The sequence below is a fragment of the Canis lupus genome, chromosome 3 (genome assembly GCF_011100685.1).
Source record: "Canis lupus familiaris isolate Mischka breed German Shepherd chromosome 3, alternate assembly UU_Cfam_GSD_1.0, whole genome shotgun sequence".
Taxonomy (NCBI): domain Eukaryota; kingdom Metazoa; phylum Chordata; class Mammalia; order Carnivora; family Canidae; genus Canis; species Canis lupus.
This window is the reverse complement of record NC_049224.1, coordinates 26,260,818-26,288,526: the sequence shown is the minus strand read 5'-3', so window position 1 is coordinate 26,288,526 and position 27,709 is coordinate 26,260,818. Positions and strand designations below refer to the sequence as shown.

Here is a 27,709-nt window from a genome sequence, read left to right as displayed (position 1 = left end):
ATGGATTTACTTACTTTTCCTTGATCGGGAATGCTCAGTTAAGGAATTGCCTTTATTCAGAAATTGCAAATATATCAAAACTAGTTGTGATTGGGCTTAGGCATTCCTAAATCCAAGCTCCACATTAATTTTTACTCCATTAGCCAGCATAGGAGAAAAATGTTCGTGTAAGGAAAATATTAAAAGGCTTGGTAATTATTTTCCAAGTTGTTAACTCAAGATTGGGGCAAATGGAAAAAGCTTATACTGTAGATTCAAATACCTTCTTTTCTCTTCTGAAGAGCTCATAGTAATTTATATATAAATCTTAGGTAAAAATATTAATTTTTTTCTGAGTGACTAAGAACTGAGGGAAAATAGACAATATAGGGCAAAATATTTTTTTATGTGTCAAAGAAATTTTACAGACTTAATCTAATTTGATCCTTACAATGGTATTCTGAAGGTAGACAGAAATATCAGCCCATTTCATAGGTGAGGCACACGAGGTTTGGTGGAAGGCTGTTTGTCCAAAGTTACACAACTGTGTTGACTCAGGAGTCAAACCTAATCCAGTCAAAACCAAACCTTATTAGCATTCTAAACCTTCTCTACAGGAAGGATGGATTTTTATGTATATGCCCCAGGATTCCTTTGACGGTGAATAAATAGCTTGAAATGAAGATGCTTCTTTTCTGGCCAAAAAAAGAATGAAAACTTGGGATTTGGGATCTTCTATATTTGCATAATTATATCCTTGTGGTGATTTATTAATACTTTCATTAGCTCCGTGCTGTAAGAATTAATACATTAGTCCCTGTTTGTAATACATCTCTTACCTTATGAAACTCTGAATCACCCACTGATTCTATGAATGTTTTCTGAGCAATCAACGTATACTACCAGGTATCATGTGGGTATCAGGGATATGGCAATAGTCCCTGGTCTCGAAGAGATAGGCAGGCCAATCGGGAAGAAAGGGCCATGGACAGTATAATGCAACAATGTAGGTGTTAGGAAGCTAAGATAAGTAGAGCAAATGGGGAGAATAGGAGTAGGCAAAAATGTTTTTCTAGCTGCTTCTAGCTTCTACCTTATGATATAACTGGGGGTCCTAAGATACAGAATTGATAAAAGCTCCAAACCTTCCTTAGCGTGCCTGGTGTGGCATTGCTATGGAAGAAAGACCCTTACGTGCTTGGATGATCCTATAACTGGTTTCTTCAAGAAAGAGTACAATGCTTTGTCTGCCATAAGCATCCAAGTGAGTCTACCTACTTAGACTCCATCTTGAGGCAGAAGTATACAACTTCTTCATATTTTTCCCTAAGTCTCAATGGCTGATATGTTAAATTCTACTAGATTGTGTCTGCAAGTGAATTGGAAAATAAAGCTAACAGAAAGTTATATCGTTTTGAGTGCCAATTATATAATTCATGAAATTGCTATTTGATGGAGCCTTGATGTTGTGTGGCTTTGGCATATATTATTACATTCATTCAACAAATATATTTATGCAGTGATACTATATGCCAGGTACTGCTTAGGCACCTGTGATATATCATGAACAAAAGAGGTAACAACAACAAAAATTCCCTGACCTCATACAGCTTACATTCTAGTGAGAGGAAGATCAAAAATAAAGAGTAAATGTAATAAATAAAGGCATACTATTTTATGCTAGAAGGTGATGGGACACGGTAGAAAGGATTGCACTACTGGGGGTAGGTGTGGGTAGGTACACTTTTAAAATGGTGGTCACCTCAGGCTACAGGAGACATCTGAACAAAGACTGTAGCAGGTGATGGAAATACCATACGAGTATGTGAAGAAAGGAAAGTCATTTCAAAGAGAAGGAAGAGCAATTGCAGAGACTCTAAAGTAGGAGGACACTACCTATTTTGAGGAACAGCATCAAGTCAGTGTGGTTGAAGTGGAATGTATGAGAGGGAGAATAGGAAAAGAGGAAATCAGGGTGGTAACAAAGGTCCAACCAGGGAGGGCCCCCTAAACCAATGAAAGGTCTTTAGCTTGCACTCGGAGTCAGATGAAAAGCTCTTCAAGAATTTGGCAAAGGAATTCCATTATCTGACTTCCTTTTTAAAGGTTTCTTGGCCTGTTGTGTTGCATATAGACTGGGAATGGAGGGTAAGGGTGGAAACAGGGAGCTGAATGAGAAGGGTATGGTAGTCATCCAGGTGAGGGTTCTTGAAGGCTCAGATCAGCATGGCAGGAATGGAGTCTGAGATAAGGATTTTGATTCTGGATTCGTTTTGAAGGTAGAGCCAGCAGGGTTTAATTATGGCTTATATTTGGGGTAGGAGAGAAAAAGAAGAGTCAAGGATGTCTTCAGAGTTTTTGGCCTGAGCCATTGGAAGAATAGAGTTGTCATTAACAGAGATTTTGTGGTGAATATCAGAAGCTTACTCCAGATATGTTCAGTTTCAGAAGGCGGTTAGACATTTGTGTGGAGTTGTTAAGTAAGCAACTTACTGAGTTGTTAAGTGAGTTGTTAAGAGGTTCAGGTGGGAAAGTCTGTGTCATCTAGGTCACATTTAAGGCAGTGAGGGTATTGAGACCACCTAGGGAGTAAATAGGGATAGAAGTGAGAAGAGGGCTATGGACTGAGTCAGGGGTCATGGAGAACAGTGAGAAGACTGAGAAGGTTCCACCAGTGTGGTTGGACAGCCACGAGGGTGTGGTGTCCTGGAAGTCAAGTGAGGAAATGTACCAAGGAGGAGGGAGCGGTCATGTATCAACTGCTCCTAAAAGCTGAGTATAGTACTGAGTGCTCTAAGGTACTTAGCCTTTTTGCCAATGCAAGGTTTCATTAGTGGGTTGTAGGGTTGTGCTATTGATTGAGCCTAGCCAGCTGCCAAGCAGCCTGCATCTCCATTGGCTTTGTTCTCTGCTTAAAATATTTTCGTTTTAGGGGGGAAATTATGCAATATACATACAGTGATGGTATTTGTCAGTCTCCCAGTATATCTCTGGACATATTAATTTTTAATAAGATGAGCCCACTGAATGCTTGAAAATGTACTGTTTAATATTTTATTATGTATATGTAAGAATATGGACGTAAAAAGGAAATAATACTCCCAATACTCAGCACACTAAATTAATATTTATCAAAGTATTTCCACAGATAACTATGGTAGAGTTGCCTGAGGATTTTTGTAAACTTGCAGATTCCTGAGTCTATATTCCAGACACCCCCCAGGTTTAATAAGCTCCACAGATCACTTTTGCACAATTAAATTGGAGAACCTTTGCTCTGAAAATCAGTGGTTTCCATCTCTAAAACCTCCACAATCCTGCCATACAGAAATAATTTTACAGTTTGGCTCTCAGTGTATATATACATTATTTTTGTGTTTTACCTCATTTGTACCTTTCTGTATTCCTGAAGATTCTTCATATTGGGGTCTTCTAATGGCCATACACACTACCACATTAACATACCTCTTTTCCAGCTTTTCCTAAATAATTGGATATATTCTGGGTTTTAGCATTAATATGTGATGTGGTGCTGCGCATTGTTATACAGGGAGTTACTCTCCCTTTCAAGGTCCCTTGTTGTCCTGTCTTCCCCACAGAGGGTCAGGTTGGTACAAAGGGCCTGTTCACTTCCATGACTTCGTGATTCATGACTTGATAGACTGCCAAAATGCAAGAAATCTGTACCTCATCATTTTATACCTCATCAGCAAGGTATCTGTGCAACTTTTTTCTAAGTCCTGTGCCAATGTTGAGTTTTGTTGTATCTATCACATCTTCCTATTTAATGGAAATGTGGTAGGATTCTCCACTGGTTTTAATTTACATTTCTATAATTATCAATGAGATTAACATTTCTACCATTTTTATTTCTTATCTTTTATGCCAGATGGACATCTATTCATTGGAGCTATCCTTATAGACTAGGGAAATAAACATTTTCTTTCAAGTCAAATTATGAATATGTCCTCCATTATTTCATCATTTTATTTTTGTCACTCTATTTTGCTAGATCTTAATTTTTTTGTGACTTGATTTGAAGCTACCTTCCTAAGTTATTGTACCATGTTACACTAATCACATATGGCTCTTATTTAAGATAATAAAGTGGTTTCTGAGTATTGATACAATCTCAGTTTCACATAAAGAACTCGATATAAAAATTACGACTATTGGTTTTGCCAGGCCTCTTTCTCTGGAGCTATAATTTTTAGAAGTAACAATTGCTTGAATGATTAATTACACCTTTAGTTACACCAGTAAGGCCATAATTAACTGTTGGCACCTCCAACAAAATGAACAAATAGCTAATGGTCTTGACCAATAATTCTTCCCTTTTCATCTATTTATAGGGAAAAATTTGAGGCTGAGGATTTGACCATTTATTTCAATATAGTGCATTCATTTATGCATGTCTTCTTGTCATACATAATAGTGTATTAAACAGATTTTTCTGTAATTATGGGTATTAACTAAAATGCAGAATTAAAATTCACCTCTAAGCTTGGTTTGGGCAGATGTGTGAAAATGTACACCTTGTGTAAAGAAATCTATAGCACTCTCACATGCTTTCTCCCTTAAAATAGCTTCTCTGGAATCAATAGAGAATTTTTTACTTTAAATTAAAAGGTGAATTAAAAGAAAAAAAAAATGGAATCTAACCTTTCTTCCCACTACTTAGAAGTGGTAGAAGGTAAAAAGGGTGGAGACATAGTAGACTACGGACCTTTGAACAGGTATTGCCTTAAGCAAGATCCTCAAAAGACCTTGCTGGAGAAGTCATTCTCAACAATTGTCTAAGGACCAATTGCATCAAACTTACGCAGGGCTATTGTGAACATACATGTTATACTATTAATCCTATTAATTTCAAGGTTTAATTCACATAGATTTGATGTGTGCTTAGAGATGTGATACCTAGTTTATCCTGATTCTTCTTGAATGAGTGAACTGTATTCATTTTCCCAGGGCTCAGTCACTTTTCCCCAACATAACTAAAGGACAGGCTTATATGGTCATGAATTTATACCATGCCTTGCAATATAAATATATTCATACATACATTGTTCTGTTATAGTCTAACTTTTTTTATGGAAGGAAACCCTTTCTCCAGTGCAGCATTATTGAAAGTCCCAAATGGAAGTGAGATATAATACTCTTGTTGAAGTAGAGCTGGTGGACACAGAGCCCCCAAGAGTTCTTTTGTTCACCCATGTTGTTGCTGCAGCCTGTCTGTGGAGCCTCTAGGAAATGAGGATTTTTATTACATGGCCTTTGAGCTTTGGTTCAGATTGCAGGTATGTTTTGATTTCCTGAAACCAGAGCATAAGTGAAAACATTTTTTCTCTTGAAAATAATTTTAATGCTTCACACAGTAAATCAGAAAGATTTATGAATGAGAAAGGACACTGGCTAATGAGATGGTCAAGAGTAGTCACATAAACCTCTTTTGGATCTAAAATATTTATCTCAAGTTCCAATTCTGACAGTGTAGAGGACTGAGCTGATTTAGTTCCCCCCTAGTTACAAAAACAGAAATGTTTAACATAAAAAATCAGTATAATAAAAAAATTAATACATTGGTGATATTTACAGATATAAAAAGAAATCTCTAGTTGTCGGAAATACTGAAGAAACTTAAAGTTAGAGCAGAAAGCTTGTAAGTTGAAGACATAGAGACCTAGGAATGATTTTAGATTGAGTATTGGTCCCAAGCCTGAGGAGCTTTAGCCAAGGTAGCCTTGGATCCCTTAAAGGAATTAAGCTCCTTAAATAAAGCCTAGATATTGGAAGTGTATCCCTTCCATCAGATAAGAACTCAAAAAACTCTTCCCATTAGCCCAAAAAAGAAATAAGGAAGTTTGGTTTTGTCTTGGGTTCTGATTTTTCAGAAATCTCCCTTGAAAAAAATGAACGCATTTCTGGCCTATGGGATTTCAAATTTAAATGCACAGTATTCACATGGTGTGAAAAATGCAAACCGAGAAATTAATGTAAAAGCAATTTTTGGCCCTGTTGAAATCCTAGGACTGCTTGGTAGGAGCAAACACAAAAGTCATTCCATTAACAACACTTTACAGGGGTCCTGGGATCAAGTCCTCCATCAGGCTCCCCTCAGGGAGCCTGCATCTCCCTCTGCCTATGTCTCTCTCTCTCTCTCTGTATTTCTCATGAATAAATAAATAAAATCTTAAAAAAAAAAAAACAACACAACACTTTACAATTCAGGCCTCATGACAGTGTGCTCAATATCAAAAATTACAATTATGTGAGTAATTTATCTATCATGAGAGAGTCAGAAAACACAGTGAACAGTAGAATTAATACTGCTGGAACCTCAGATAGTAGAATGGCAACTTGGAAAAGACTATAAAATAAGAATGTTTAAAATATATGAAAGAAAGAAAGAGAGAGGGAGGAAAGAAAGAAAGGGAGGAAAAAGAAAAGATTATTATATAAAAAGTCCAGGTTGATCTAAGAACCAAAGAGAAATCTAAACATGGAAACTATAATCCTAAATCATTCTAAAACTGTTGTTTGTGTAACTATGCCATTTGCTTGAAATGTTAAAGGAAACTGAAGGAACATTGTTCATTTTCCACATTTCTCACCAAACACCATCTCTGTCCTCTCATCTTCCTGTGTTGGTGACTCAAGCAGCATCCTCATTGTGCTTTAGAAACCTTGAGAATGAAAAGAAGGCCTCTGGGGTAAAGGATCACTTATCCCATGTCTTCTCCCCTGTGTGTAAGTCCGGTCCTTATACGACACTCTTTCCCATGCCCTCACCCTCCACCAATCAACCTCTTTACACCATTTAATTACTGTTATAAATCACTATGCCGTATCCTAGTAACTAGAGATAATTTTTGATTTTAAAAATGGCTTAAATCTTTTCTCATTTTCTGTTTTGTTCAAAGGGAATATGTGTAATTCAAAATAAATCCTTCTCTAACCCTTCTCTAGTTGCAGAGGGAATTTTTAAATTGATAAGGCCTAAGTAAATAAGGCAGTGGAAATTAGCAAAAGTTCTTGAATTTCCTCCTCTAGAGAAAAGAGAAAAATGATGAATAGGGCTTTATGCATTCCAGAAAGAGGAGAAAGTACACAATGCATTCTCATCAAATCAACATGGTGCCAATAGAAACTGCTAGAGAGACTAGTAAAATGTGGGAATTTGTCGGCAAAAAACACCTCAGAGGCAGGCATAGAGTTTACTAGTGATCTAGAAGATGAATTCCATCCAAGAAAGCCATCATTTCTACTCAGCCTGCCCCAGACCACCCTCGGGCAGAGAATGAATACAGCAGAGGCAATTACTGTCAGAAGGTATAAACCTCTCAACTGGTGCAGCTACTGACAGAGAATTGTCATGGTGTGACACTGAGGCCAGAGTCCTTAGGAAATACATTCCAGGAGAATACAGCTCTTATACCTATCCTCAGGTATTCGCCAGGTGCACAGTTTTGGTATCTAGATATTGAATCTGTTCATCAAAGTATAATGTTTCCTGCTGCTGTGTGTGTGTGCGCGCACAGATGAAATGAGAAACTAAACTTGTTTTTGTGGCTATAAACAATTCTGAGAATATATGATCTGCCCAGGTTTGCATGTGGATTGTAATTGTTTATTTTTTCATTTCACAGTGTGTGGACAATATACGGTGTAATGGTTTAATGACTATAGTATTTGAGGAGAATTCCAAAGTTACTGTGCCCCATATGATTAAGTAAGTGTAATAATCCTTTCCCTTACATTTTAATCAAGTCGAATTGGTAAAGAAGATAAAGCCCTGCATAAAATATTGCTTCAGTAGTATTCCACTTCATTTTTATGAGTATGTTTCTTGACAGGAATGTGATAATTCATGGTGTGCTATTATAAATCATAAGACTTTCAAAATGGCTTTTCATAGTTTATTGATTCATAGCATAAAAAATGTTTTTTATACTGTTACATGTGCTTTCGTTCAAGACAAAAGGCCTATTGAGATTTTTCAAGTTCAATATAGAAAGTTGTGACAGCCAGATGTATCCAAGGTCAGAAGCTGGGTCAAAGGATGGCAGATTCTTCTGGCATCTTCCCAGTGGGTATGAATCGTATTACTTGGATTTGGTTGTAGAGATATATATTTAGATTTCGAAGGCACTTGACAGGAGTCAACTGGTCTTCCCATGGTACGTTTACCTACTGCTCATATGTGGATTTGCCCAGGTCTGTCATCATGCTCTTTCTCTATTTTGTTAACAAAACATATCCTATAAGGTGATCAATAGGGAAACTGTAGTTTAAAATGAGAAGTGGTATCATTAACTATGTGCCATTGCTCTCTGTATTAATGCTTTTGTCTCTACATACTTTTTTCTATTCCAAATTCGGGAAGTGTTTCAGGAGTATTTCGAAGCTGACCAAATTGTTCCCTGTTCTCATTTTTTTTTTTTTTTTGGTTATTTGCAGCTCAAATTCTAAGAATAAAATGTATTTTTGAAAGCAGTCCTGTTATATCTTTTTAAAAAAAGTTACACGAAAACTATGAAAATATTTGTCTTCTATGCATTTTTAATGTGGATTTTTTTTTAGGTCTGAGCTGTTTGTGCTAAGGCAATAAATAACATTAATTTTCCTCTTTTGATAGGTAATAAGTATGCTTAGCACCATCCCAACAGTATAGCTTTTAGAACTTACTAATTATTGTATCAGATGAAGGCAGTATACATTATACTATTGAGATGAAGGCAGTGTACATTATACTATTGCTGTAATTATTACAGGAAAATATAAACTGTAAGAGAATGATAATATTTTAAATTACTGGTCAAATTTAAAAACATTTTAGGTAGAATCATTTTAAGGTTCCAGGGCAAAGATTCCTTTAGCATTAAGTTTTTTTGGTTTTTAATACAGTATAGTTTTTTTAACCACATTATTTAAAAATGTATGATGCTAAGATTAAGACCAGGTATGCAATATTCAACCAAAAGGTCTAAATTGTGACTTAATTTTTAAATTCACATCACTGGGTTTGATGATTTAAATTTTAAATTTTCTACCATGGGATTCTTATTTTAATATTTCACAAAATAGCCTATGTTACTTTTATTCATTTCTGAAAGTACTTTCTTGAAGGCTAGACAGCCATGAAAGTCCCAACTGCTTTAGAATGAAAATATGTAAGTTGGACATTGTGGCCAAGTTATAAGCTCCTAAACCCTAAGGTTACTTCGCGTATGCTAGACATACATTTTGTTGACTTTAAAAACAAATACAGATGCAAACTTCCCTTTTGTGCCTGACTGGTTATGGCTGGAACCCAAATGCATCTTCTGTCCCCTGTGGGGTCAATTTGACCAATGCCCATGTCCAACCTCCTCTGTGTAACCACCCCCCACACAGACCAAGCTTTCCCCCTTTCAGGTGCACAGAGTGACCTTGAGTGAATGGAGACCGCTCTTCTGCTAGGGCAGAAACCTGTAGCTCAGGCTGTAAAGGTTTTGTATTAGAGTCATGCACATTTTGATGCCCATCTATCTCATACTAGCCATAAACCCACAGCAGAGGAAAGTCTCCTATGTTTCTTTGTTTCATTTTTCCCAGCTTCACTGAGTCTAGTTTTCCTCAGTCAGAGGCAAGAGGATAATTTTGCAGTCTCTGTTCCTTCTGATATTCCCTCTGTGGCCCTATTCTACCCTAAGTCCTGTAGTAGTGCCTCCCTGTGCATCTCCTTAGCCACATACCACGAAAAAAAAAAAAAAAAAAGAACTTTTTTTGAGAGTTAAAAGAAAAACTATATTAATTGTATCTGTTACTGACATGGCATCACTTTGCAAGCACTCACTTCCCTTTAAAACTTTAGTAATTATAATAGGTGATCTGGGTTTGATGTCTCAAGATTGCTTTTTACAGTATTGACCAAAAAGGAATTGTTATTGTCACAGGAGGCTTAGGTAATGCATTCTACCTTACTGGAGAGTCCCTTAGGAAATAAACACTGTGTTCAGTGTAATAAAAGACAAATAATTTCATTATATTGAATTTATTTTCTTTTCTTAAAAGGAAAATGTAAAAAAAAAAAAAAAAGGAAAATGTAATCATAATTTTGAAGGACAGTGGTGTAATTAGTTTTATTTTAATTTCATGTTGCCACACATATTTTTTCTTCCAGTGTTGTTATTTTTTAAGTAAGCTCCGTGCCCAATGTGGGGCTAGAACCCTCCACCCCGAGATTAAGAGTTTGCGTGCTCTACTGACTGAGCCAGTCAGGTGCCCCATTTTTTCTGATGTTTTGAATAAAGTAATTATGTCGAAAGATGCAAAGCCCTAAACTACCATTAGAATGCAAAATTATGATATTTATTAAGTGGAGATACCCCTTTAAGCAGTGCTTTCCATTTTAGGGTATGGAAGGATAAGTCTTCCTTCCTTTTAATAATAGTTGATCTCACCTTTCTTAGAAAATAGAGATTATTATTGGGAAAATGGTGGGGGAGAAAGTGATTACCTTAATCAGTCATCTTCTAGAAGACTGATTGATTCATGAAAGTTCTACGATCTTTCTCCTAATGAGAAAATTAAAAACCATAAAAGTAAAGAGTAAGGGTCACATAAAGAGTGGGGAAAAAGAGCCCCATACTATTTTCAAGAATCTCAAAAAGATGCACTTGTGTATTTTCGAGATCAATAATGTGGCTCAAAGTAACAGGCCACCCTTAGTTCCTCAGCAGGGTAAGCTGCTCATTTAAAATGCTCTTTTGAGCCTGCAAATGAAGTACTTTTGCCTGCACCAAGCATATGTTGGGGTGGGAAGTTTCCAAGAGCAAGCTAAGAAAGTTATTGATTCCTTTTTGTTTGAAAGAAAATAAATATATAATTTAAAAACCCTCGAAGTGAAGGGGCTAATTAAGGGTACTCAAAACAAGCGAACTGATTCTAAGCAAGCAGTTGCCTCACTGAACGTTCCTGGCCCTGCAGCATGTCCTTTAATCAAGTGGTGAAATCCAGAACTTCACCGATGGCTTGTTCTGAGATACTGCAGTGGAAGGAACAAGGAGTCTCAGAAGGGAATGCAAAAGGTCTGGGCAGTCCTAATGAAGGTGTGCATTTCTTTGAGCCCCACTTGGATTCCACTTCTGCTTTCAAGCATGTTCTCTTACAAGCTTTGCCTCTCTGCTGGCCTCTTTTGCCCTTTCTAACAAATGTGTGCCACAGGCTGAGGGCTCTGAGCACAGCCAATGATTGTGAGGGCTACTGTGTGAACCTTCCCCTCAGTGTGCTCATCCACCTGCACACGCTGCTCAGGCACTTGGGGAATCCAGTAGGGTTAAGGAGGTTTTACACAGTGAGGGAAAAAAAAAAACAAAACGGAACACTGCAGGGGGCAATGGCGAATCTCTACCATTACTTTTTTTTTCTTTTGGAATGAAGATATTTTTAACACTACAAAATATTGCAAAATAATGAAGACATAACATTGCACACAATTTATGGATTAAACTGTACTCCTAAAATGGATAGCCCTAAATGCATTAATGAGCCAGGAAGAATGGAATGAATTAAGCATTCAGTTAGAGAAGTTAGAAAAAGAATGACAAAATAAACTAAGAAAGTGTGGAAAGAAAATAAGGACAGGCATGAATACATTAAAATATAGAAAAACAGTAGAATTGATCAAAGAGCCAGCTCTAAAGAGAAAAATACCTAAGGCTATAACCTGTTGGTTTAGTTAAGAAAAAAAGGAAGAATATAAATGCACAAAATTAAAAGTGAGGAAAAAAATAACCACAGATATAGCAGTGATATCTGTGTCTTCCTGTCCCCTCTCCCTATCTGTGGGAAGAACATCACCCATTACTTTTTAGGCACACTTCTGATATCCTGATCTAAGATCACAAGCAATGTCCCTGCTTAAATGGGGCATTTGGTTTCATTTCCCTAAGAAAACATGATTGAAGTAGAGAGAGAAGTGAAGGATAGCAGAATGTACCACCCTAAAACATGCCACTTGGGCATATTGATTGAGCTGTAGGCACTTGAAAAACAGCAAATGCAGGGAGAAACTTTATCTGAACTCTTCTTATTTGCTACCTAAATACAGATCCTCCAAAAGGCATTCAGTTGTCATAAATTAAGAACCATAATTCAACCTGGTTGAATTTCATCAACCAGGAAGGATTGACTTTTATTGTAGGAGAGGAGACTAGGAGTCAACACCCCACCTGGATGAACTGTCCCTAACTATCATACCTCCCATCTAGTCTCCTAAGGGCCCATTTATCTTTCCTAAAAATCATTTACACTCCCCTAAGAGGCCTATACCCTCTCCCCCCCACCCCCACCCCCCGCCACACACACATACCTTTTCCATTAGGATGGTACTTAAGCCTGAATTCTAAGCCACCTCTGGGAGTTGCTTATTTTTCCCTGGGTATCTCCCATGTGTACATGAGAGATGCATGTTAATCAACTTCTGTTTGTTTATCTCCTGCTAATCTGTCTTTTATTACAAAAGTCTCCGCCAAGAACTCAGAAAGGTAGAGGGAAAATTATTTTTCTTCCCCTGCAGAAGGAATCCACAGAGTGAAATGGATTATTATTACCTTCTCCACAATTAATTCTGACCTTCCTAAATTATAATGATTTATTTGATGTTTTAATAGCCCTGCCTTCTTGCATGTAATAAGTCATATCAACATCTTTTATCAACTGCAGTGGGAAGCCCCCATACAAGTGCATGTTTCCACATTCTGAAATACTCTGTGGCCGAGAGGAAGCCACATCCTGGTTTTATTCTTATGTTCCTGCTTTGTGCGTAGGTCTGATGCCCGTCTTCACAAAGATGACACCGACATTTGCTTCAGTAAAACACTCAACTCCTGCAAAGTGCCCCAGATCCGCTATGCCAGCGTGGAGCGCCTCCTGGAGCGGCTGACAGACTTACGGTTTCTCAGTATCGATTTCCTCAATACCTTTCTGCACACCTATCGTATTTTCACTACGGCAGCTGTGGTGCTGGCAAAACTTTCTGACATATACAAGAGGCCTTTTACCTCCATTCCTGTCAGGTAGGCCCAGGATCTGCCTGTCGTGAAAGCTAGCCCCCCTGGTCCCTGGGTCTCCATGGGGATGGGAAGACAGACACTCCGCAGAGCTGCTCCTACAGGATTGGCTTGCCTGGGAACTTATATGCCCTGCCTGGAGAAGGGGTGGGTAGAGGTCACAGATGGTTCTCCACAGAAGAAGTTGAGAACGCTAGTGTCCCCAGGTCATCTTTGCTTGCTCCACGATTATTTGGAAGCTAACTCTATTGTTTTAGGCTTTCCTATTATTATTATTATTTTTAACAGTTGTGCTTTTCCAACTTTCACACACATTAAGAATCACCCAAGGGTCTTGTTAAATTGCAGACTGTGATTTAGCGTGTCTGGATAGAGCCTGAATTCTGCATTTCTAACAAGCTCCCCAGAGATACCCGTGCTGCTGGTCTTTGGGCCACAGTTTAGTAAGCAAGGGTTTAGACCCAGTCTAAAAAGTGTCTGTATTCCTTTCGGAAGTGTGTGGTATATAGGTAGCATTTAAATGAAGGAAATTCAACAACAGAAGTGTGATGATATTGTGGCCTTTTCATGTAGGGAGCATGTTCTGAATGATATCAGGGGAATAGTTTTTACTTGGCTATAATCTGTTAATAGTTTCTGCTCTCATTTTTAGGTCATTGGAATTGTTTTTTGCTACCAGCCAGAACAATAGAGGTGAACATTTGGTGGATGGCAAATCCCCACGCTTGTGTCGCAAATTCTCTTCCCCCCCACCGCTGGCTGTGTCCAGGACGTCCTCCCCAGTGAGGGCCAGAAAGCTGTCCTTGACTTCTCCATTGAACTCAAGGATAGGAGCGTTGGACCTGACCACCTGTTCAGCATCCAGTAGTCCTACCGCCACCCACAGCCCCGCTGCCTCCCCACCACCGCACACCGGGAAAGTACCGTTGGATCTTAGCAGAGGCCTTCCTTCTCCAGAGCAAAGCCCGGGATCTGTAGAAGAGCACGTGGATAACCCCCGCATGGATCTGTGTAACAAGCTAAAACGAAGTATTCAAAGAGGTATTACCCAGCTGCCACACCCCATGTTTGCTGTCGGCCCCCTTCCCCACCATTCCTTCTGGAACGCCACATCCCTTTCTTTATAGCTTTCCTACTTCTTTTTTTTTTTTTTTTTTTTTTTTAATTTTTATTTATTTATGATAGTCACACAGAGAGAAAGAGAGAGAGGCAGAGACACAGGCAGAGGGAGAAGCAGGCTCCATGCACCGGGAGCCCGATGTGGGATTCGATCCGGGGTCTCCAGGATCACGCCCTGGGCCAAAGGCAGGCGCCAAACCGCTGCGCCACCCAGGGATCCCTAGCTTTCCTACTTCTTTGTAGAAAGTAGAATGAATACAATGGCTAGTTAGAAGAGGAAATTCCTGTAGGTAACTCTAGCCTGTGTGCAAAGGAGAGCAAAAGTAGCTGTCATGAGGTCTTCTACGGCAAAAGGCTAATTGTCATCAGTTGTATATGGAAGAACAGAGTTATCTGAATGGTATTACTAGAAGGTTCTTCGTGGAATTTGGTTAAGGCTGACTGGGTAAAGAGCCTAATATGAAACTTTGTGTAGAGGTAGGTAGTGGGCATCCTCTTTTGTGAACTTGGGCCTCAGAGCCTTCTTCTTCTCCAGGGTCTGCCTTGAACATCTGTAACTGCTTGCAGCCTCCCCTGCTGAGGATGACCCAGCCTGGAAGCATTAAGATGGCTTCTTCAGTTTAGTTACCAAGACAATGCTTCTTCATATTACAACAGAGATGGAAGGAGAAAAATAAAATCTGAGACGATGTTCATTGTCCATGGCACCCCGAATGATTTTTTTTAAAGATGAATTAGATATGTTTTCCTGATTATATTCATTTTCCCTCACAAGGCCTTCAGATCCTATGAGACTTGGATTTTGTCTCTCTCTTCAACCCCTGTTCCTGTCATGCTCCCTCATCTACTAGGATATAGTCACAGGGATTTCCTTTTTGTGTCTCAGAAACACCTCAATCATTTCTGCCTCAGGATTTTCACGCTTTTCTTCCTCCTTCCTGGATATGCAAGTTCCATAAGATCAGCAACATTGTCTATCTTGTTGGTCTCTGTACTCTCGGTGCCTTGGCCAGTGCCTGGCAGGTAGTGAATTTTTGTTACATGATTGAATCAGGCAAAACATTCAGTTAACTCACCAGCAGTCTTGTGTCCTGTCACCTTACCTTCTGCAGCTTGGTAAAATGTAGAGGTTAGAGGAGGTGACATTTGTTGTGTTTAGTGTTTCTGTGATGAAAATAAAAAAGGTTTCATGGCCAAATTAGCAAACAGCTTTTTTTTTCTTTTGCTGTATGATAACTGATTTATTTACTGATAACATTAAAAAATAGGAATCGAAGTGTCCAAAATTCAACGAAGATCACCCAGATGGAAGCGTAGTCTCTTGCTTTTCTACGTGCTTGAAGCTTCTCTGTACTTCCTAACTCAGATAATTTAAAAATAAGCTTCCTGAGTGAAATACTAAATGGAATTTTACCTGGATGGTTGTCATCATGAAAAGTAGCACCCTTTTAAACAAGAAATTCGTTAAATTGACAAGTTAGCAACTAAGGAGGAGGCAAGGAGGAAGATAATTAAAAAGTCATTAGAACAACAAGCTTTAGTAGAATCATAATGGATTCTTCTCAGGCATAATGAGGCAACATGCAAGCTGACAAGTGCATCTGGGGTTCAATCCAACATTAGTGCCTGTGAACCTCTGTGGAGAGAGTGACTTAGGGAAGTTTAACATAGACTTCCCTGCTCCCCAGCCCCCCCCCCCCCCCCCCCCCCCCCCCCCCCCGGGTCCTGGTGCTCAGGGAAGGACAGGAATTCCCCAGAATATGGGAAGTTCTGTTCCCTCCTTTAAGTGGATGCAGTAAGGAGAGGAGTCTGGGAGTAAGTCTGAATTCTTGTGTTATTTTGAGTTAGGAGAGCTTTAGGATTAAGCATGTTAGTGTCAGACATTCATGGCTTTGAGGTTGGTCTAAATACATGTTACAGTTCTAGAGGTCCTCAGTCAAGTTGCCCATTGCTCACCATGGCTTGTTACACACAGATGGTGACATTGTTCACCAAGTTCCCTCATTCTGGTCTCAACTCCGAAGCCCAGAGTGTCGTGATGGTCCAATGTCATATAAAACCTGTTTGCCCTACTATCTAAGATGGAGGTGTAGTCATTGGTAGGAATCAGTAGTTTTTTTCCTGGATCAAGTTAGACTCAGGGAGACCAAGATAAATAAGAATTGGATTAAGTTCTGCAGGAAGGACACAGACAAAGTCTACTAGATGTTGGACAGACGTGCAGTCATTGTGGTCACAACCAGTGGCACCTGGAGAGCTTGTCATGTGGCAGTGTTGATCATTTATTGCCAGTGGCTAGAGGTGGAGAAAACCTATGAATGATGGTGTGGTAGAAATATTAGGTTCTCGGGGAGGGGGGGCACCTGGGTGGCCCAGTTGGTTAAGCATCAGACTCTTGGTCTCTTGGGTCAGGTTATGGTCTCTGGGTCATGAGAAAGAGCCCTGTGTGGCAGTCTGCTTCTATCTCTCTCCTCTCCTTTTGAACCTGCTGCCACTCCTCCCTTCAGCCCCCCATTGCTTGCACATGCAGTCTCTCTCTCTCTCTCTCAAATAAATAAATAAACCTTTAAAAAATATATTAGGTTCTCTGCCACATTAGAAAAGCAGTTGAGGGCAGCCCAGGTGGCTCAGCGGTTTAGCGCTGCCTTCAGCCCAGGGCGTGATCCTGGAGACCCAGGATTGAGTCCCATGTCCGGCTCCCTGCATGGAGCCTGCTTCTCCCTCTGCCTATGTCTCTGCCTCTCTCTCTCTCTGTGTGTGTGTGTCTCTCTCATGAATAAATAAATGAAATCTTAAAAAAAAAAAAGAAAAATAGTTGAGGGATTAATAATGTCTCTAGTTTCACCGCATTTCTCCAAAAACAAATGATTTACAGTTAGATTTTCAAGAGTTAGTTTATCCACATGGTTCATGAGTGAGAAATGTCATTTTGCTGTTCCAGCTCATCATTAAATGCAGAGCTGTTCTCACTCTGGGTGATGGAGAAGTTCCAGGATTGTGTCAGGTGGGCCCCATGGCACTTGATGAAGCACACTGTAGCCAGACTGTCCTCCAGAGATGCCAGCTCCTTTGTCCTGTGTTTCTTAGTCACATCCACTAATGTGCACCCCCTTATCACTCATTGATTGCCCCCCAGGCCTCCCATGCCACTTATTTATTCCATCCCACTTCTTTGCATCATTATTTTTTTTAATTTTATTTAAATTCTAGTTAGTTAACATAAAGTACAATGTTGGTTTCAGGAATAGAATTCAGTGATCTATCACTTGCATACATCCTAACAAGTGCCCTCCTTAATACCCATCCCCCATCTAGCCCATCCCCCACCCACCTCCCTCCATCAACCTTCAGTTTGTTCTCTTTTATTAAGAGTCTCTTATGGTTTGCTTCCCTCTCTCTTTCTTTTCCCCCCTCTTGTGTTCATCTGTTTTGTTTCTTAAATTCCGTATATGAGTGAAATTATATGGCATTTGTCTTTCTCTGACTGACTTACTTCACTTAGCATAATACACTCTAGCTCCATCCACATCATTGTAAATGACAAGATTTCTTTCAATGGCTGAGTAGTATTCCAACATATATTGGAGATAAATGTGAGATATATATATCTCACATCTTCTTTATTCATCAATTCATCAGTTCCTGGACATTTGGACTCCTTCCATAGTAGTTTGGCTATTGCTGATAATGCTGCTATAAGCATCGGGGTTCAAATACCCCTTGGAATCTGTATTTTTGTATCTTTTGGATAAATACCCAGTAGTGCAATTACTGAATTGTAGGGTAGTTCTATTTTTAACTTTTTGAGGAACCTCCATACTGTTTTCCAGAGTGGCTGCACCAGTTTACATTCCAACTAACAGTGCAAGAGGGTTCCCCTTTCTACACATCCTCGCCAATACTTGTTTCTTGTGGTGTTAGTTTTAGCAATGCTGACAGGTGTCAGGTAGTATCTCATCATGGTTTTGATTTGTATTTCCCTGATGATGAGTGACGTTGATCATCTTTTTATGTGTCTGTTAGTCATCTGCATATCTTCTTTGGAAAAATGTCTATTCATGTCTTCTGCCCCTTCCTTAACCAGATTATTTGGGATGTTGAGTTTGATAAATTCTGCATAGATTTTGGATACTAACCCTTTATCAGATACATCATTTGCAAATATCTTCCTGTGCTCTGTTCAAGGATTTTTATGGTTTTGGGTGTCACACTCAAGTCTTTAATCCATTTTGAATTTATTTTTATGTATGGTGTAAGGAAGCGGTCCAGTTTCATTCTTCTATATGTTGCTGTCCAGTTTCCCTTTTATTTGTTGAAGATACTGTCTTATTTTCCATTGGATATTCTTTCTTGCTTTGTTGAAAATTAGTTGACCCTATAGCCCCTTCCTGGGTTCTCTGTTCTGCTCCACATGTCTGTTTTTGTGCCAGTACCATATTGCCTTGATGACTGCAGCTTTGTAATATAGGTTGAAGCCCAGAATCATGATGCCTCCAGCTTTGTTTTTCTTTTTCAGGGTTACTTTGTCTATTCAGAGTCTTTTGTGGTTCCTTACAAATTTTAGGATTGTTTGTTCTAGCTCTGTGAAAAATGCTGGTAGTATTTTGATAGGGATGGCTTTAAATGTGTAGATTGCAGGATGCCTGGGTGGCTCAGTGGTTAAGCGTCTGCCTTCAGCCCAGGGCATGGTCTTGGAGACCCGGGATTGAGTCCCACATTGGGCTCCATGCATGGAGCCTGCTTCTCTCTCTGCCTATGTCTCTGTGTCTTTCATGAATAAATAAATAAAATCTTCAAAAAAAAATAATGTGTAGATTGCTTTGGGTAGTATCGACATTTTCTAATCCATGAGCATGGGATGTCTTTCCATTTATTTATGTCTTCTTCAATTTCTTTCAGAAGTGTTCTATAGTTTCTAGAGTACAGATCTTTTACCTGTTTGGTTAGGTTTATTCCTAGGTATCTTATGGTTTTTGGTGCAATTGTAAATGAGATTGATTCCTTGATTTATTTTTCTGTTGATTCATTATTGGTATATAGAATGAAACACATTTCTGTACATTGATTTTATTTATTTGTTTTTAGTGATTTATTTTTTTCAGCAAGAGAGATAGTATGATGGGGGAAGGTGGATGGGAGGAGAAGAGGGATAGGAAGAGAGAGAGGGGGATCCCTGAGTGGCTCAGCAGCTTAGCGCTTGCCTTTGGCCTGGGCCCTATCCTGGAGTCCCGGGATCGAGTCCCACGTTGGGCTCCTGGCATGGAGCCTGCTTCTCCCTCCTCCTGTGTCTCTGCCTCTCTCTCTCTCTATGTCTATCATAAATAAACAAATCTATAAAAAAAAAAGGAGGAGAGAGAATCTTTTTTTTTTTTTTTAAGATTTTATGTATTTATTTAGAGTGCAAACAGGGAGAGGGAGAATTCTAAGCAGACTCCACTGAGCACATAGTCTGACTCAGAACTCAATCCCACTACCCTGAAATTGTGACCTAAGCCAAAATCAAGAGTTGCATATTTAACTGATGGAGCCTCCTAGGGGCCCCTGTACATTGATTTTATATCTTGCAACTTTTCTGAATTCATGTTTCAGCTCTAACAATTTTTTGGTGGAGTATTTCGAGTTTACTATGCAGAGTATCATGCTGTCTGCAAATAGTGAAAGTCTGGCTTCTTCCTTGCTGATTTGGATGCTTTTTATTTCTTTTTGTTGTCTGATTGCTGAGACTAAGACTCCCAGTACCATGTTAAATAGTAATAGTGGGAGTAGATGTCCCTGTCCTATTCCTAACTGTAGAGGAAAAAGCCTTTGGTTTTTTCCCATTGAGGCTGTTATTAACTGTGGATCTTGTGTATATGGCCTTTATGATGTAAGACCCCTTTTTTAGTGGGGTCTTTGTCTGATTTTGGAATCCAGATAATGCTGGCCTTGTAGAATGAGTTTGGAGGTTATTCCTTCTATTCCTATTTTTTGGAACAGTTTTAGAGGAATAGGTATTAACTCTTTAAATGTCTGGTAGAATTTTTCTGGGAAGCCATCTGACCCTGGACCTTTGTTTTTTGGGAGATTATTACTGATTCAATTTCTTTACTGCTTATGGGATTGTTCAGGTTTCCTATTTCTTCCTGTTTCAGCTTTGGTAGTTTGTATGATCCTAGGAATTTGTCCATTTCTTCCAGATTGCCCAGTTTGCTGGCATATAATTTTTCATGATATTCTCTTATAATTGTTTGTATTTCTGCGGTGTTGGTTGTGATCTCTCTTCTTTCATTCCTGATTTTATTTATTTGGATTCTTTCTCTTTTTAGGTCTGGCTAGGGGTTTATTAATTTTATTAATTATTTCAAAGAACTAGCTCTTAGTTTCATTAATTGGTTCTCTTGTTTTGTTTTGTTTTGTATCATTTATTTCTGCTTTAATCTTTATTATTTCCCTTCCTCTGCTGGCTTTAGGTTTTATTTGCTGTTCATTTTCTAGCTCCTTCAGGGATGAAGTTAGGTTGTGTATTTGAGACTTTTCTTGCTTCTTAAGATAGGCCTATATTGCAATATACTTCCTTCTTAGAACTGCTTTTGCTGTACCTCAGAGGTTTTGGACTGTTGTGTTTTCATTTTCCTTTGCTTTAATGTACTTTTTAATTTCTTTCTAAATTTCTTTTAACCCGTTCATTCTTTAGTAGGATGTTATTTAACCTCCATGTATTTATAGTCTTTCCAAATATTTTCTTGTGGTCGACTTCCAGTTTCATAGTGTTGTGGTCTGAAAATATGCATGGTATGATCTCAATCTTTTTGTATGTGTTAGAGGGCTGATTTTTGACCCAGCATGTGATCTGTTTTCACAGACCCACTATGAGAATGTTCCATGTGTACTTGAAAAGAATATATAGTCTGTGGCTTTATGTAATGTTCTGAATATGCCTGTTAAGTCCATCTGGTCAGGTGTATCATTCAAAGCCATTGTTACCTTGTTGGTTTTCTGCTTAGGCAATCTGTTCATTGCTATAAGTAGGGTGTTAAAGTCCCCTACTATTATTGTATTATTATCAGTGAGTTTCTTTGTATTTGTTATTAATTGATTCATATATCTAGCTACTCCCAAGTTGGGGGCATAAATATTTATAATTGTTGGATCTTCTTGATGGGCTGACACCTTAAATATGATATAATGCCCTTCGTCATTTCTTGTTAAAGTCTTTGGTTTAAAATCTAGATTGTCTGATGATATGGCTGCTTCAGCTTTCTTTTGATGATAGATTGTTCTCCAGCCCCTTTATATCTTTATTTCTTTTCCCTTTCTGTAGCTGTTTTCTGATTACTTTCAATGTATTTACTTCCCATCCTGTTAAGTGGTAGTTCAAATAGGAACATGGGCTAAAAATAAAATTAATAAGGAAATCAAGCAATGAAGAAAAATTGTATGAGACCAAGGGTATGGTTAGTGAACGGTGAGTGAACACAACACTTGTGTGGTCTTCTGCACTTCCTAGAGTAACCCAGGTTTGGATTCTGAAAGTAATCAATTATGTGATTCATAATGAAACGTAAGAATAGACTGGTGTACAGGCACATCTTTTCTTGCTACTGGAACTTGACAATAATTTATCCTGTGGATTCCCGTAAAGAAAATGCTGTGAGTAGAAATTTCAGAATTAACACTGGACACCAGGGAGCTCTGTGGTATTTTTCTGAAGAAGTGAAACAAAAGAATCATAGATTTTTCTTTTATTTTTGCATTGGTAAATGGGCAACATTGGTCATCAATAGGCCTAAGAAAATCTTGGATAAAACACTTCAGCATAAGTCTGACAGATTCAGCGTGTGTGTGTGTGTGTGTGTGTGTGTGTGTGTGTACACGATGTCTGTAGAAGCCAAGAGTGCTGCTGTGTTAACTCTGTTGTCTGGTCTTGAAAATTCTAATTGGCAAAGAAAAGGGAGACACTGATCTGTCTTTAATTTGAAAGATGTTTGCATGTGCTTTGCATAATGTTAACACTTAAAACAGTTGGCAAACTTGAATAAGAATCCTGTGCCAACAGTTGATACATTTTTGGCTTTTCACTTCAGGAATCAACTCTGTACAACCTCATTGCATAACATCAGCTTCATCCAATAGGTCCATACTGAGGCCATAGGTCTCTCTCACTGCTGATCAGTTAGACAGTTTCAGGGCACACCATTTGAAAAATGCTAGTGACCTTTGTCCAGTTTTATTGTCATTGCAATGATAATGCCAGCCTTGCAATATCTCCTGGCAAGAGAACTTCAAATGACATAAAGGAAAAGAAGAGAAATAGGAGCTATCCCTTAAAGTGAGCAAAACAATGAACCTTATAGGGAAAACGAATGCACTTTCTTTTCCACCCAGCTCAGTCCCCAGATCTGTTACAGGCTCACCTATTATTCATTAGTGCCCTCCTTTAATTCCTAGTAGGCAGTTCCCACCTTCTTCCACCCTGGATTCTCCTAAGAAGTGCACATATCAACCCAGCTCACATCCGTTTTCCACCCCACAGTAGGATCTCCACAAAAGTCCACCCAGTGGCAGGCAAGAAAGGGAAGGTACAGGATTGCTCCCTGTATCTGAGGTTCTCACCCACCCGTGTGCACTCAGGTCACGGCTGTGCAACCCAGCCTAAATGTTGCTGCCTAGCCTACATCCCCGGTGTCTGTTTCTGTGTTCTTAGCTTGAAAATTGCCTGCCCGTGGGCTGAAAGTGCTCCCAATTTTAGCATTTGTTTTGAGCCCACATCTGCCTACTAGTCCTGAAAGCAAAGCTGTTTGCATGGAACTTGATTGAAAGTGAACATGCCAGAAGGAAATGCTTCTTCTCCCCCACCCTGCTGGCATGGTTTCTTCTCTCTGTAGCTGTCTTTTGCTTACAGTGTTATTCTTTGCTTTCCTGTCCTTTCAAGGGCTGTTCGGGGGCCTGACCAGCTCTCTCACTGGGAAGTTTTCTGGGTTCAGTATAATTGCTGACTAAATGACTTTTTCATCTGCCTCGGAGGAGTGAATGGTTGAATCAGCCGAAGGACATGTATTTGATATTCTGGTCGCTCTTGCAGAGCAGATGCCTTCCATTACTGAATTTTGAGAGAGTTATTTAGAAAATAATAAAACTAACAGCTAAGCATGGATTTTTTTTGTCTGTATCCTGCATCACTGCCAGCTTTACTGTAATTATGTCATTCAGGGAAAGAGCCGAGCCATTTCCCTTCCTTGGCCCCTTTGTATTTCAAAAGAGCCGAATTGTGGCCCTATTTCCAAGGAAGCAGATCACATGCAAGAAGTCATTAGGGATTTTGGAAGGGTTTATTGGGGGAAAATCTTGAATGGAATGGCAAAGGGAGCTGAGCTGAGAGCAGTCCCACGGACAGGGATAATGTGAAGTTAACAGAGGTGACACAGCTGTTATTGGTTAATGAAAAACCCAAGGAAAAAGAAATACAAGAGTTGCTGGAAATTTATTAATTTTTTGTAGTGCTTTTCCGTGAAAGAACATGCACAGAGTTGCAGTTTTACCTGGTTAATAAGCCAGTAGGAGTGGTACAGAAACATCACCAGTAATAGCCTAATGTGACCCAGGAATGATGTGTCTTTTATTCATGGGATCTTAGTTGCAGTGAAAAGGCTCAAATGATTTTAAACTTCCCCAATAGTTCATTCTAAAAATTTCCACTTGCCTCCTGCTGATCTGTAGTTTTAGAACAGGGCTATCCAGTAGAACTTTCTGGGAGGATGGAAATGCTGTAAATCTCTGCCATCCTGTACTGTAGCCACTAGCCACATTAGGCACTGAGCACTTGAAATACAGTTAGTGCAAAAAAGGAACTGAAATAGTAATTTAACTTTAGTTCGTTTTAATTTAAATTTACCTAGTTCATCTTTGGCTAATGCTACCATTTTGGAGAGGGCAGCTCTAGATCCTTAGGAGTTCCCAGAGCTTGCTGGAGGGCCACAGTGGTAGAGATTCTAACTCTAATTGGCTTAAGAGGGTAACCAAAGCAAAGAATTAGTGAAGTCCTAACTCTGACCCCAGTCTGATTTACAATCTGCAAATATCTCTCTTCCCCCACTCTTCTGGAGGGTAGGGAAGTCACAGCATATCCCCTGATCTTTTTGACACCTGTTGTGTTGAGCAGAGAGGACTGGGTAGGGTTAGCCAGGCTCAGCAGGGTCAGTAAGATAGCGATAAAGAAGACACTGCACTGAGATTTAGTGACATTAGCACTCTGCTAGGAGGAATGACTTGATTTCATATTGAAGCCCTTTAAAAATCTTGGCTATTCTGAAAGGCAGTTATCCATAGCAAACCTTTGTGTTTCTGTGCATGAGACTGCCAAGAATGTCTTGAATTCACAGCCTGGTTGTTAAAATGCCCAATGTTTCCAAGCAGCTGTCCTTGAGTCTGTCCCTGTGGACCGAGCTGGAGTGGAAGGTTCCCCGGCGGTGGACAGCACAGACCTTTCACCTTGCCGATCACCTTCCACGCCTCAGCATCTCCGCTATCGCCAGCCTGTAGGTAAGTAAGCTCAGTAGGAGACACGGAAATATAAAAGCAAAAGGTAGTTTCTAGCTTCTGAACCTTTCTTTTACCTGTGTTGCTCCCAAAATATTTTGTGATCTTGGTTATAAAAATCAGTTGGAAGGAAACGATGTTGCTGTCAAGCAGTGGAGAGATAAAGGATTTGAGGATAAGTCATTGCTGTAACTAATGCTGATTTGACCCCATCATTGTACTGCACTGCCCGTGGAGTAACATGAATCGAGAGGCTTGTCTTTAGAGGATGGCTTCTTGAAGAATCTCAACGCTGCTTCTGTCAAAATGTTCCCAGACTGATACCTTGTTGTGAATCCTAATGTAGTTTCTATATAAAATAGACTCATTTGAGACACCACAATTTTGGAGGGACCTTATTAAGAACAGTATTTCACCTAAAATCGGGTCCAGTTGGATGAATTCCTAGTAGTGCATTTGCTGGGCTGTAGGGTGGTTCTAGTTCTGATTTTTCAAGGAAGCTCTATATTGTTTTCCAGTTTCCATTCCGTCCAACAGTATAAGAGGCTTCCCCTTTGTCTGCATCCTCACCAACATAGGATTTCAATCATATGTGGAATTTAAGAAACAAAACAGATGAACATAGGGGAAGAGAAGGAAAAATAAAATAAGATAAAAACAGAGAGGGAGGCAAACCATAAGAGACTCAACTCTAGGAAGCAAACTGAGGGGTGCGGGAAGGGAAGTGGATGGGGGATGGGGTAAGTGGGTGATGGGCATTACTGAGGGTACCCGATGGAATGGGCACTGGGTGTGGTATGCAACTGATGAATCACTGGATTCCACCCCTGAAACTAATAATATACTAAGTTAACTAAATAGAATTTAAATAAAAATTTTAAAATAAAATAAGGTCCAGTTGCATGGGACCCCAGTTATCATTATTGTTCATGTGGCAGGAACTGGTATATTTTCTATAGTTATGAAAATTATGAAGTGTTACCCATACTTTGTTTTAGAACATACCAAATGTCCTCTAATTGGAGGAAAACCGGTCAGACCAAAAGGTAGAAATCTTTGATTTCCCCATTGTTCAAATAAAAAAAAAAAATCCAAATAACAGTTGTTTTTTTGAAACATTTTTATAGTGGTTTGCCATTAGGTATGCATTCAGATAATGTTTTCCTCTTCTAGGATTACAAACTTTAAACACTTTTTAAACCTTAGAAATATTTAAAACCAAAGTAAAGGGATGTGTTGTTAATCCTTACACTTTTTTTTTTTTTTTTTTTACTAATCAAAAACAACACAACAGTTGTTTTTGAAATATTTCCTTCTTTCCCTTCAAGTTAGTTATTTCAAACTGGAGGAGAAAACTATTCAGTTATGAAACCAGATTCACCCCATGTAATCCAAGTAAAATGTAAACAGTTTTTGACTTTCGTACTCCTACTTCGAGTAGAGCTGTTTAGCAAAAGGGAGAGTGTATACTCCAAACGGCTGCTTCATTTGTAGCCTTGGCTCTGTGGTGGAAGTTGTCATTGTGATTAGATCCAAGAGAAGCTAACCTGAGTCAGGCTGTTGTCAAAAGACTCGCCCAGGGGGCACCCGGGTGGCTCAGTAGTTGAGCGTCTGCATTTGGCTTGGGTCACGATCCCCAGGGGTCCTGGGATCGAATCCTGCATCGGGGTCCCCACAGGGATCCTGCTTCTCCCTCTGCCTGTGTCTCTGCCTCTCTCTCTCCCTGTGTCTCTAATGAATAAATGAATAAAATCTTAAAAAAAAAAAAAAGAAGACGACGACGATGACGACGATGACGACTCACCCAGATGGCTATCAGTCTTGGGGGAGTGGAGCCATTTCAGGCTCCTGATCAGTCATGGGTCACCCTGACATTTGAGTGGCTCTGGTAAATGCAAATGGCAAGCAGGACTGGCCCTGGCTTGTTACGGGTCCACTAGGATGCTTAGCCAAATCTCTTTACTACTCTTAGAGCTTTGATCAGTCCAGGCCTTGGCAACTTCCTTGACCGTCGCCACATAAGTTCATGGTAACCTGGAAGAGTCTGGGGCCAAAATCCAGGGAAACAAAACTCTACCAACATAAGAAACAAATACTATTTTCACTTGGTCGCTATTATCAGGGCTCTGTTTTATAGTCTTTTTTCACATATTTATATTCATATATGAAAACTTTAAATTTATATAAGCATTATTTGGAAATCCTCATCCTGTTTGTGAATTAAATTAAGTCCTTTGTTTCTTCTCTGATGTGACTAAATCCTAGAGACATGTGAACATGGGAAGGAAGCTGAAATCTGTGAGAAAACGGAGGATCCAAATGGGGACGGTGTCACACATTTCCTTGCCGTTTAGCTGAAATTTTGCCCGTTCATCTGTCTACTTGCCACCTTTTTCCACAAATATTTAATTGCTGCTGCTAAAGGAGAGGGTGGAGCCATTCTCTGCTTTCTACTTGGGCGTATTAAGTAGCTCTTTGCTTCGCCTCATACTTACTCATTTTAAGTGTGACTTAGGGGCAAACTAATGAAAACCCTGCAGGTCAGAACCACAGTGAATTATTTTCGCTAAAAGCGTGAATGAGGAAAAACAGTGAGGTTGGCATCCGCATTATCAGACGCTGTATGTAAGGTATCTGAAGAGGGAAGGGGCTGCACAAGGGTGCTCAGAGCATCCTTTTGATTTTAGAATGCATCCTTATTTTAAAGGTGATTTGGGAAGAAAATTCTATCTGTAGTATAATGTGGGGAATTTTTTTGAAGCAGGAAATTTTAAGAACTATTTTTTTTTGTATTGAGATATAATTCACATACCATAAAGTTTGCCTTTATCAACCATACAGTTCAGTGGCTTTTATAGAGTCACAAGTCACATCACCACTGTCTCATAGAACATTTTTATTACCCCGAAAGAAACCCTGTACCTATTAGCAGTCATTCTCCTTTCTCCTCTCCCTCTGACCTCTGGCAACCACTAATCTACTTTCTGTGGATTTACCTATTGCAGACGTTTCATATACATGGAATCATACAATGCATGACTTTT

At 39.3% G+C, this 27,709-nt stretch overlaps 1 protein-coding gene across 4 annotated transcripts in view; it reads left to right on the top strand.

Moving 5' to 3' along the window:
* RASGRF2 (Ras protein specific guanine nucleotide releasing factor 2) overlaps positions 1-27,709 on the top strand; it is a 239,440-nt gene that overhangs the window by 113,595 nt on the left and 98,136 nt on the right. For all 4 annotated transcript variants that reach the window (XM_038532437.1, XM_038532438.1, XM_038532439.1 and 1 more), the window contains exons 13-16: positions 7,626-7,708; positions 12,789-13,037; positions 13,684-14,072; positions 24,543-24,668. In XM_038532437.1, coding sequence (XP_038388365.1) covers positions 7,626-7,708; positions 12,789-13,037; positions 13,684-14,072; positions 24,543-24,668 — 847 coding nt within the window. The remainder of the gene's footprint in view (positions 1-7,625; positions 7,709-12,788; positions 13,038-13,683; positions 14,073-24,542; positions 24,669-27,709) is intronic.